At 50.2% G+C, this 12,093-nt stretch overlaps 1 protein-coding gene across 17 annotated transcripts in view; it reads right to left on the minus strand.

Moving 5' to 3' along the window:
• DNAH8 (dynein axonemal heavy chain 8) overlaps positions 1-12,093 on the minus strand; it is a 556,010-nt gene that overhangs the window by 316,499 nt on the left and 227,418 nt on the right. For all 17 annotated transcript variants that reach the window (XM_039529004.1, XM_039529011.1, XM_039529005.1 and 14 more), the window contains one exon: positions 11,254-11,489. In XM_039529004.1, the coding sequence (XP_039384938.1) occupies positions 11,254-11,489 (236 nt within the window). The remainder of the gene's footprint in view (positions 1-11,253; positions 11,490-12,093) is intronic.

The raw sequence follows: 12,093 nt of genomic DNA on the forward strand, positions 1-12,093 counted from the left end.
CCCCTTTCCTGTACTGTGATAATGTGTCCTTCCACACATTCAGATGAGCTCTTTCAATGCGCGTTGACTGCATTGTCTCAGAGAACATTTCATCATGCATGCGTTTTTTTTGCCGCCTTATCTGGGACAGCCTTTGGGACAGAGGAGGGAGGCTTCAAAAACTTGCAATTGCGGGAGGGAAAAAAGGGACAGAAGTATTTAAATAGATACATTTTACAGAACAATGGGTATACTCTTTCACGGTGAACAACACTATTCACATTACATAGCACATGTGATTTCGGTATAAGGTCGCATTTTGCATCTTATATTGAGTGCCTGCGGCTTTGGTGTTAGAGATCACAGACGCAGGGCCAGGCAACAGAATTTGGTTGCAGGTGGCCATGGTAAGCCATACTCTTTTGACTTCTGCAACCTTCATAAAAGCAGCGCCCTCCTTTCCCATACCAAGCAAAGCCTGTTGAGTGCTGTGTTTTGTGTTAATGTGCAGCAGTAGAAACCAACCTAACCCCCCCATCCAATTCTCTGGGATGATCGCTTTACCCCTCTCCCCACCGCATGGCTGGTATCAGGGAAGATCCCTGCTAGCCAAATGCGAACAGCTCAGCGCCAATGCTACCAATGCACAGGCAAACAGCCCAGTAGGAATGGCCACCTCTGAATGTCCTCTTAATTAAATTCCCGTATTTCAACCAGGTTACCATGAACAATATCACTCTCCTGAGGATAACACAGAGAGATAAAGAATGGATGTTGCTTGAATGCCAACGAACACCGGGACCACATGCTGCCAGCTTTGTCATGCAATGATACCAGATTACTTGCTACTAGCATGGCCTGGTAAAGTGTCCTACCATGGAGGACGGAATAAGGCTGCTCTCCCCAGAAACCTTCTGCAAAGGCTTTTAGAGTACCTCCAGGAGAGCTTCATGGAGATGTCCCTGGAGGATTTCCGCTCCATCCCCAGACACATTAACAGACTTATCCAGTAGTTGTACTGGCCACGAATGTATCCCAAGTCCTCAGGGCAAAATAATCATTAAAAAACACTTGCTTTTAAACCATGTATTATATATACAAATGTACACTCACCAGAGGTCCCTTCTACGGCTTCATAGTCCAGGATACGGCCTCGGGAGGGTTGGGAGGGTATTTCAGTCAGGATGAGAAAAATATCCTGGCTGTTGGGGAGAATGGTGTGCTGTGTGCTCTCCTCAAGCTCTCCTCCTTCTCATCTTCCCCATCGCAAAATCCTCAGGCATGGCTGAGAGTACCTCCTCCTCGCAATCCACGGTCAGGGGTGGGGTAGTGGTGGCGCCCCTCCCAGAATTACATGCAGCCCAGCGTAGAAGTGGCATGTCCACGGCTCTGCCCCAGAGCGTCCGTTTGATTCTTTGGTTTTCTGGTATGCTTGTCTGAGGTCCTTAACTTTCACACAGCGCTGTGTTGAGTCCCTGTCGTGGCCTCTCTCCATCATGCCATTGGAGAATTTTTTCAAATGTATTGGCATTTCATCTTTTGGGACATAGTTCTGATAGCACGGAATCATCTCCCCATACAGCAATCAGATCCAGTACCTCCCATATGGTCCATGCTGGAGCTCTTTTTCGATTCTCGGACTGCATGGTTACCTGTGCTTATGAGCTCTGCATGGTCACCTGTGCTGATGAGGTCGACTGGCCAAACAGAAAATGAGATTCAAATGTTCGTGAGGCTTTTCCTGTACACCTGGCCAGTGCATCTGAGTTGAAAGTGCTGTCCAGAGTGGTCACAATGGTGCACTGTGGGATAGCTCCTGAAGGCCAATACCGTCGAATTGCGTCCACACTAACCCCTAATTCGAACCGGCAATATCGATTTCAGCACTAATCCCCTCATCGGGGAGGAGTACAGAAATTGATTTTAAGAGCCCTTTATGTCGAAGTAAATGGCTTCGTTGTGTGGACGGGTGCAGGGTTAATTGATTTAACACTGCTAAATTCGACCTAAACTCATAGTGTAGACCAGGCCGAAGACTAGTCTTCCCCTCAACAAAGCATTAATTAAATCAATGAGGGCGTAAGGGGAACAAAAATCAAACAAAAACATGGAACTAACGAGTAAGTTGCTAATTATCATTGCTCTATATCCTAGTTTTTATCACATTCCTGGTTTATATGTTTTCCACGTAGGGCACAATCCTGAAAATATTTATATTTAAAAGTGACGTACTCATGTCAGTAATCCCATTGATGTGAGTGGAACTTACATGTTAGCAAACTCTATAGTATAGACTGTAAACACTTTGGGTCAGGACCTTATCCTTACACCCCTCTCTAAGTATGTAGGACACATTTGAAGCTATTAAAATAAAATAAATAAATACTCATCAGATTCAGTAACATTTTCCCTACACATTTATAACAACATGAATTGGCTATACTAGAAGACATGTTGAACACTGCTGCTACTATCAGAATTTATTATTGTACTATAATCATTGTGGTTCGCCATCTCTCCCGTGATTGTCTGCATACAGCGTACAGGTCACAAGAACTGGTAGAAAACTGGGTGCATGGTAGAGTCCCCTAAGGAACAAGATGACTTATACTTTCCTAAAACTACTGCTGTTGGTGAAGATACTGTTCCATGTCTCCACTTGTGCTCATACTTCTTTTGTCTAAACTCTACCTATTCTTTTAATCTTGATGTTGGTGGTATTTACTGATTCTATTAGTGCTGTTAGCTTAAATTAATCAGGGAGCTGTATGGATGAGACATCTTTTCTCACAGTAGACGTGTTTTGGGCTGCTATAATAACAGAAATTCCATATCTGAAATAGATTAGAACTCATGAATAATGGATCATTAGAAAAGAATGTAAGAATCTTGGCCCTCCAGGACAACACAAAGGACAATGAATGACTCTGTGATAAATCCGGGGGGGGGGAAGCTTCCTTTTATGGACAACCAGCCAGCCAGTTGGCTATAAAATCCCTCTTGGTGCTGTTCTCTATTTGCTTACCTGTAAAGGGTTAACAAATCCACAGGTAAAAGGAAAGGAGTGGGCACCTGACCAAAAGAACCAATGGGAGGGTTAGAACTTTTTAAAATGGGGACAAAACCTCCCTTTGTCTGTGTGTTGTGGTTCTCCGGGAAAGAGGGAAACAGGGAGCAGTTATGCTCTGAGAAGCTGAAGGACAGATATGAAAATCATCAGAACATATCTAGAACTACTTATTTAACAACCCAGATATGTAAGTAGATCAGAAATGTTTAGAAAGATGCGATTAGGTTTATTTCTGTTTATTTCTTATTGGCCTGTGGACTCCTCTGTGCTTTTTGTTTTGCTTGTAACCTTTAAGCTGGACCTCTAGAAGGTTATTCTTGATGTTTAATTGTTGTAAGTGGGTTTTTTAAATCTAGCAGAAGCTTAAGTGCCGGATGTATTTTCTTCCTTTTTGTTTTTTAATAAAATTTACCTATTTTTAATAACAGGATTGGATTTTTGGTGTCCTAAGAGGTATGTGCATATGTTGTTTAATTAGCTGGGGACAACAGCTAATTTACTTTGTTTTCTTTCTTAGCTCTTCTCTGGAAGGGGGGTGAAAGGGCTTGAGGGTACCCCACAGGAAGGAATTCCCAAGTGCACCTTCCTGGGTTTCAAGGGGTTTGCATTTGGGTGGTGGGCAGCATCTACCCATCCAAGGTCAGAGAAAAGCTGTAACCTTGGGAGGTTGAAGTGGCCAGTATTAATTTTTAGAATCCTTATGGGCCCCCACCTTCTGCACTCAAAGTGTCAGAGTGGGGAATCAACCTTGACAGACTTGTATACCTAATTTGAAAAACAGACACTAGAAAAGGGCTTGTCTAAATTAGGGAAATTTGCACCAGTGTAACTACATCACTACAGTTACATTGGTGCAAACCCCTAGTGTAGACACACTGTACTGGTGCAATACTAGGTTTTCACTGTGAACACAATATGCAGTTATACCAGTGCAAATTTCCCTAATATAGAAAGTCCTTATTTGAATTTAACATCAATATCCAGCAAACAAGCATAAGAGAATCTCAATAAATGCACTAAACCAGTGGAAGGACTTTCCTGTTTTATGTATGATCTGGACAGAATACTACTGGAGATACGAAAATGAAACATAATCCCTGACAGGCATACATTATTAATATTATTTGTATACAGCCACCACTGTGTGGAGTGCTTTATAGATGTGTAAAAGAGACGGTTACTCACCGTAGTAACTGTTGTTCTTCGAGATGTGTTGCTCCTATCCATTCCAGTCAGGTGTGCGCACCGCGCGTGCACGGCTCTTCGGAACATTTTTACCCTAGCAACTCCGGCGGGCCGGCTGGCGCCCCCTGGAGTGGCGCCGCTATGGCGCCTGTTATATACCCCAGCCGGCCCGTCCGCTCCTCAGTTCCTTCTTGCCGGCTACTCCGACAGTGGGGAAGGAGGGCGGGTCTGGAATGGATAAGAGCAACACATCTCGAAGAACAACAGTTACTACGGTGAGTAACCGTCTCTTCTTCTTCGAGTGATTGCTCCTATGCATTCCAGTCAGGTGATTCCCAAGCCTTACCTAGGCGGTGGGGTCGGAGTGAGACGTGGCGGAGTGTAATACTGCGGAGCCAAAGGCTGCATCGTCTCTTGATTGCTGCACCAACGCGTAGTGGGAGGCGAAGGTGTGGACAGAAGACCAGGTAGCCGCTCTACAGATGTCCTGGATGGGGACATGGGCCAGGAAGGCGGCCGAGGCGTGCGCTCTCGTCGAGTGAGCAGTGAGGCGGCATGGTGGCACGTGAGCAAGCTCGTAGCACGTCCAAATACATGCCGTAACCCATGAGGAAATTCGTTGCGAGGAGACCGGCTCGCCCTTCATGCGGTCAGCGACTGCTATAAACAGCTGGGTCGAACGTCGGAAGGGCTTCGTCCGCTCGATGTAAAAGGCAAGCGCCCTGCGGACGTCCAGGGTGTGAAGCTGTTGCTCACGAGGTGAGGCATGCGGCTTCGGGAAGAAGACCGGGAGGAAGATCTCCTGGTTGAGGTGGAAGGCCGACACCACCTTAGGGAGGAAGGCCGGGTGTGGTCGAAGCTGCACCTTGTCTCCGTGGAAGACGGTGTATGGTGGACCAACCGTTAGAGCACGGAGCTCAGAGACTCGTCTCGCTGATGTAATTGCGACAAGGAAGGCTGTCTTCCAGGAGAGGTAGAGCAGAGAGCACGTGGCTAGAGGCTCGAAGGGTGGTCCCATAAGCTTGGCCAGAACGAGGTTCAAATCCCAGGTCAGGGCAGGACGCCGCACAGGCGGGTACAAGTGGTCCAGGCCTTTAAAGAAGCGGGAAACCATCTGGTTGGAGAAGACGGACCGACCTCCCATAGGTGGACGAAAGGCGGACACTGCTGCCAGGTGTACCCTCAAGGAGGCGACCGCCAGACCTTGCTCCTTAAGGTACCATAGGTAGTCCAGGATGGTAGGGACAGGGACTACGAAGGGATTGAGGCCTCGTTGGTCACACCAGAGCGCGAACCGCTTCCATTTCGCAAGGTAGGTGGAGCGAGTGGAAGGCTTTCTACTCTCTAGCAGGACTTGCTGTTCCGCCGCCGAACAGTCCCTCTCCACGTGGGTCAACCACGCAGGTACCAAGCTGTAAGATGGAGGGACTGCAGGTTCGGATGGTGGAGTCTGCCGAAGTCCTGCGTGATGGGGTCCGGCCACAACGGAAGGGGGATGGGATCCCGAACTGAGAGCTCGAGCAGCAGGGTGTACCAGTGCTGCCTCGGCCAGGCCGGAGCAACGAGTATGACGTGGGCTCTGTCCCTCCGAAGCTTCTGTAGCACTCAGTGTACGAGCGGGAACGGAGGGAAGGCGTAGAGGAGGTGATCCTTCCAGGAGTAAAGGAAGGCGTCCGACAGGGAGCCTGGCGAGTGACCCCGGAACGAGCAAAACAGGTGGCACTTCCTGTTCTCCTTGGAGGCAAATAGGTCTATTTGGGGAAACCCCCACCTCCGGAAGATTGTGTGCACGACATCTGGATGGAGGGACCACTCGTGGGAGAGGAACGACCTGCTGAGATGGTCGACCAGCGTGTTCTGCACTCCCGGAAGAAAGGACACTTCCAGGTGAATTGAGTGGGTCACGCAGAAGTCCCACAGGAGCAGCGCTTCCTTGCAGAGGAGGGAGGAGCGGGCTCCGCCCTGCTTGTTCACGCAGAACATCGCTGTTGTGTTGTCCGTGAACACTGTCACGCAGCGGCCCTGCAGGCGGGTGCGGAAGGTGTGACATGCCAAACGGATCGCTTGCAGCTCACGGATGTTGATGTGCAGAGCGAGCTCTTGGGGTGACCAAAGACCTTGGGTGTGAAGGTCGCCTAGGTGAGCCCCCCAGCCGAGCGCTGAGGCATCCGTGGTCAGAGTGGCGGATGGGCGAGGAGGATGGAACGGGACTCCCGCACACACGACGTCTGGGTCTAGCCACCAGCTGAGGGACTCGAGGGTTGGCTTGGTGACCGTGACCACCATGTCGACCGGGTCTCGATGCGGGCGGTACACCGACGCTAGCCAGGACTGGAACGGGCGGAGGTGGAGCCGCACGTACGCGGTGACATACGTACAGGATGCCATGTGGCCCAGGAGGCGGAGGCAGGATCGCACCATCGTGGTAGGAAAGGTGACGAGGTCTCGAATGATGGAGACCACTGTCTGGTGCCGAGAGCGCGGTAGGCAGGCCCTGGCCAACTTGGAGTCGAGAACCGCTCCAATGAACTCCACCCGCTGCGACGGAATTAAGGAGGACTTCTCGGCATTGATGAGAAGACCGAGCCATTGAAATAGAGACAGGATTTCTGTAATCTGGTCCATTACCAGCCGCCGAGACGTTCCGCGAACCAGCCAGTCGTCGAGATACGGGTAGACGTGTATCTGATGACGGCGGAGGGCTGCGGCAACCACTGCCATGCACTTGGTAAACACCCTCGGTGCGGTGGATAGGCCGAATGGTAACACTGCGAACTGGTAGTGTGCGTTGTTCACCACGAAACGTAGGTAGCGACGATGGGGAGGGTAGATCGCGACATGGAAGTACGCGTCCTTCATGTCGAGGGCGGCAAACCAGTCTCCCGGATCCAGAGAGGGAATGATGATCCCCAGGGTGACCATGCGAAACTTGGGCTTGAGCAGATATTTGTTCAGCTCTCGAAGGTCCAGGATAGGACGTAGCCCTCCTTTCGCTTTGGGGATGAGAAAATATCGGGAATAGAATCCCCTGCCCCGCCTGTCTTGAGGCACTGCCTCTATGGCACCCACGCTCAACAGAGTCTGGACCTCTTGTAAGAGAAGTTGCTCGTGAGAGGGGTCCCTGAAGAGGGACAGGGAGGGTGGGTGGGAAGGGGGGGGGCGAAACAAACTGAAGGCGGTATCCCGACTGGACTGTTTGAAGCACCCAGTTGTCCGTTGTTATTTGGGACCACGCCGAAAAGAAATGGGAAAGGCGGTTGTAAAACAAAAGGGTAGGATCCGGTAGGGAGAGTGATCGGCCGTCCTCGGGCGTCCCATCAAAAGGCCTGTTTAGACCCTTGAGGGGCCTTGGAAGGGGCCTGGGCCTGGTTGCGTCTGTTGCCGGATGGTCGACGGCGATTTAGGCCAGGCCATCTGGTGTTGTAGGGACGGTACCGTGGCTGAGTGAAAGGCCGGGAGGGTTGCTGCCTGAAGGACCTGCACTGTGTTGCCGGTGTATGCATCCCGAGAGTGCAGATGGCTATGCGACCATCCTTCAGGGTCTGGATTCGGGAATCAGTTTTTTCCGAGAACAGACCCTGAGTATCAAAAGGCAGGTCCTGCAGCGTGTACTGCACCTCTGGTGGTAGGGTGGAGGACTGCAGCCAGGAGATGCGCCTCATAGTCACTCCTGAGGCCAGGGTCCTTGCTCCCGAGTCCGCGGAGTCAAGAGCGGCCTGGATGGAGGACCTGGAAGATTTTTTCCCTTCTTCCAACAGCGCCGAGAACTCCTGGCGGGAGGCTGTTGGGAGCAGTTCTGTAAACTTCGCCAGGGACACCATGATGTCATAGGCGTATCTGGCGAGGAGAGCCATCTGATTGGCGATCCGAAGTTGCAGACCGCCAGCAGAGTAGACCTTGCGGCCCAACAGATCCATCCACCTCGCCTCCTTGGACTTCGGCGCTGGGGCGGGCTGACCATGCCTCTCCCTGTCGTTGACCGACTGTACGACCAACGAGTCTGGGGCCGGGTGAGTATACAAATACTCATATCCCGTGGGGGGGACGAAGTACTTTCGCTCGACCCCGCGGGCAGTAGGAGGGACGGACGCCGGTGACTGCCAGATTGTCGTGGCGTTCTTTTGGATCGTACAGATGAATGGTAAGGCCACCCGTACTGGAGCCTCCGCTCCAATGACGTTCGTCACTGGGTCCTCGTCCTCCTGGACCTCCGCCACGGGGAGATCGATGGCCTTCGCCACGCGGCGAAGCAGGTCTTGGTGGGCCCTCAAGTCTATTGGTGGAGGATCTGTGGCAGATGCTCCAGCCACCGCCTCGTCCGGAGACGACGACGAGGATAAGCCCTGGACTACAGCCTCCGTAGATGGATCTTCTAACAGACAGTCGGCTGGCTCGGGCTGAGGATGGGGGTCAGGCGGTATCGAAACCAAACCCAGTGGCGAAGGGGGCGGTCTACTTAAGGTGGCCTCTGGTACCCTGTGCTCGGAGGCAGGGGCCCTTGGAGGGACAGGCACCCCCTGAGTCTCGTAATGGGCCCAGGGGACCCAGAAGCCCCACTGCTGTGCACCCTGAGGTTGACCATGTGGAGCAGGCGGGAGTGCCCGTTGCTGCCTGCCCCGGATGCAACCAACGCGGGGCAAGATGGCCAAGGGGGTGCAAAGGCGCTGATGGACTGCGCCGTCGAAAGTGGCAGCCTGTCCCCGGGCGGTGCCGAGGATCGGTGCCGGTCATCACGGTACTGGGATGGTGATCGAGACCAACGTCCGCCGCGGTGCCGGGAGCTCGACCAGTGCCGGGAGCTCGACCGGGATCTGGACCGGTGGTGCCGGGAGCGGCTGCGAGAGTCATGGTGCCGGGCACAGTACCGGGAAGCGGACCTCCGTCGGTGCCGATGCGAAGGCGATCGGGACCTGGAGCGACGCCGGGAGTGCGACCGGTACCGCGATGTTGAACAGTACCAGGACTGCGACCGGCGTTGAGACGGCGACCGGTACCACGATGGTGAGCGGTGCCGGGATCTTGAGCGGTGGGACGGTGACCTTCGTCGGGACCGGGAACGAGACCGGGACTGGGAGCGCCGTCTGTCCGGAGAAGGGGGCCGAGTCATCATCGCCGGCTTTCCCGCTGATACAACAGCCCGCACCGGTGGTGCCGGGGGCCGGAGACTCGGTGCCTCTGTGAGCTCTATGAGCTCCCGCGCCGTTGAGAAAGTCTCAGGCGTGGATGGCAGCTGCAGCTCAACCACGGTCGGCGCCGGGGAGCATAGCGGTGCCGGACTCGACGGCCCTTGCAGCGCCGGAGGCAACGGCATGGTGCACGTCCTGTGCACGGTCACAGCCAGTACCGTAGGTGGTGGTATTGGCTGGGCTTCTTGACCCTGAGCGTGGGTCTTTGCAGCTGCCTTCGCCGGCTTACGCTTCCTGGAAGGCGAGAGGGAGTGGTGCCGGGTCGCCGGTGCCGCTGGCTGAGGTCGAGGAGCCTCGGTGCCGGAGTGGCTCGGGGCCGCCGGTGCGCTACGCGCCGATGAAGCCCTCGGTGCCGGCGCGGTCGGTGCCGGGGGCTGGAGCGATGCCTCCATCAGGAGCTGCTTCAGGCGAATGTCCCGCTCCTTACGTGTCCGGGGCTTAAATGCGGAACAGATAGGGCACTTATCTGTCCTGTGACTCTCCCCGAGGCAACGGAGACAGGAGTCGTGCGGATCCCCGACCGGCATATGCCGCTGGCAAGATGCGCAGGGCTTAAAGCCCGGTGCCTTGGGCATGAGCCCGCACCGGTAGAGGAAAAGGGGGGGAAAAACCCCCTTATCCTGATCCTAAAACTATCTAACTAACTGAACAAACTATCTACACTAAGTAATGAAACAACTATGTACAGAAAAAGTAGCGAGAGCTAGGGTTGTGGAGGACAGAGAGCACTCCACAGTTCCAACTGGCCGTCACGGGCGGTAAGAAGGAACTGAGGAGCGGACGGGCCGGCTGGGGTATATAACAGGCGCCATAGCGGCGCCACTCCAGGGGGCGCCAGCCGGCCCGCCGGAGTTGCTAGGGTAAAAATGTTCCGAAGAGCCGTGCACGTGCGGCGCGCACACCTGACTGGAATGCATAGGAGCAATCACTCGAAGAAGAAAGACATAATTCCTACTTCAAAGTATCTACAAACTAGGCAGACAACATATAACACAGCAACCAGTTAAAGGAGGTAACAAAAATAGGATAAATGAATGCTGAAGTAAGGTAGTTTTTGTTATTTCTGTGCTTTTTTATTTTTTTAATAGCGGTTGTGAACCTGTCCATGAACGGAGGACTGAGGTTTGTAGGGATATTGAAAACACTCTTATTCTTTAATGTCAGTGACATCCAACATAGAGAACTACTGACATCAAAGAAAATAGTGAAAGAAAGACAGTCTATTTTATCTGACAAAATTAAAGGTACAACACCAGGTACACATTAAACTTTGTTATATTGACATGTGCTTTTTCTGACTATGCCTTTACATTTGTTCTTTTTGTACTTTTGTAATCGTTTGAAATATTTAACCACTATCTTTCTGGTATCATGGTAGTATAACTAGTCTTCAGAATGGAAAATGTTAGCATTTAGCCTTTTCCCTCCTTCCACAAAAGATGGACAATTTTAAAAAAAGAAATTAAAAAACTGGGAAAACTAAAAGAACTTACACTAGAAAAATTATGTATATACCTCTGACAATGTACTGTGACTTCCTAAATGAAAAGTGGCTCTGTGGAGGGAATCTGGAAGGCAGAAAGATAAGATTGCAGGAGGCTCTATCTATGCATACAAAAAAGGGTAGGACTAGGATGGTGAGTATCAAGAACAATAAAAGTGTTGCTGCAGGAAGGTAAAAGGGGAGAAATAAGTATTTTGTTTCCCATCCCTCAAAGTGGAGACTAGAGGAACATATACTCATCATTAGGGTTCTCCGAGTTTATTTAAAAAATCCCAAATTCTAAATAAATTATTTTATTTCAAAACAATAAAAATTAAGAAGCGTCTTACTTCAATAGGTCCCAAGGTCATATCCATTTGTATTTCATTATCACGTATGCTAGACAAAGCTTCCATTGCAAATCTGACATCATCTAAGTCACGAATAGGTCGAGATAATTTCTTCAAATATTCAGTTATAAATGATATCATGTCTGTCATTTTCTTCTTATATTCCTCATTTAAGTAACGACAGAGTAGCATCTTCCATGCTTTGGCTTCAACCGACAAAGCAAGTTTCAATGGTCCTGGTTTAAAAAACCCAATAGTTTATTGCATCTAAATTTTAATGCTCTGAAGACAACTACACTACTTATACAAAAGAATCATGTGTATATCTTCAAAATATAATTATAGTCAGAAAAATTACTGTATAAAGTGAACTGAATTACTTCATTCTATTGTTTCATAATCATTTAAAAGTTATTTCACTTAATCTCTAGTTGCTTTGTACATTTTATCAGCTTTAAAGCATCTTAATAAGTTTATCTCACTAAAAGAACAAACATATAAGACAACTAACAAAAGGAGAAAATTATTCACTTATACTGCATCATTTCAAATTCACAGAAAAAATCTTCTTTTCATGGAAAATTAGTATAGCTTCATTAAAGTCAATGGAGCTAAACTGATTTACATCATCTGACGATTTGGCATCTTGGGCCTATACTCTTTTACATGACTGCATCTGGAATACGCCACAACTAAAATTTTGAATTGTTACATCATATCATAAGCAGATAATACACACACACCCAACAGAGAAGCAGAAGAGCCAATGACTGCTTCAGTTATTGGTTATTTTTGGAACAAATAAGAATTTCAATAAACAACACTTCTGAACTCTAGCAA

Source organism: Mauremys reevesii, linkage group 3 (genome assembly GCF_016161935.1).
Source record: "Mauremys reevesii isolate NIE-2019 linkage group 3, ASM1616193v1, whole genome shotgun sequence".
Taxonomy (NCBI): domain Eukaryota; kingdom Metazoa; phylum Chordata; order Testudines; family Geoemydidae; genus Mauremys; species Mauremys reevesii.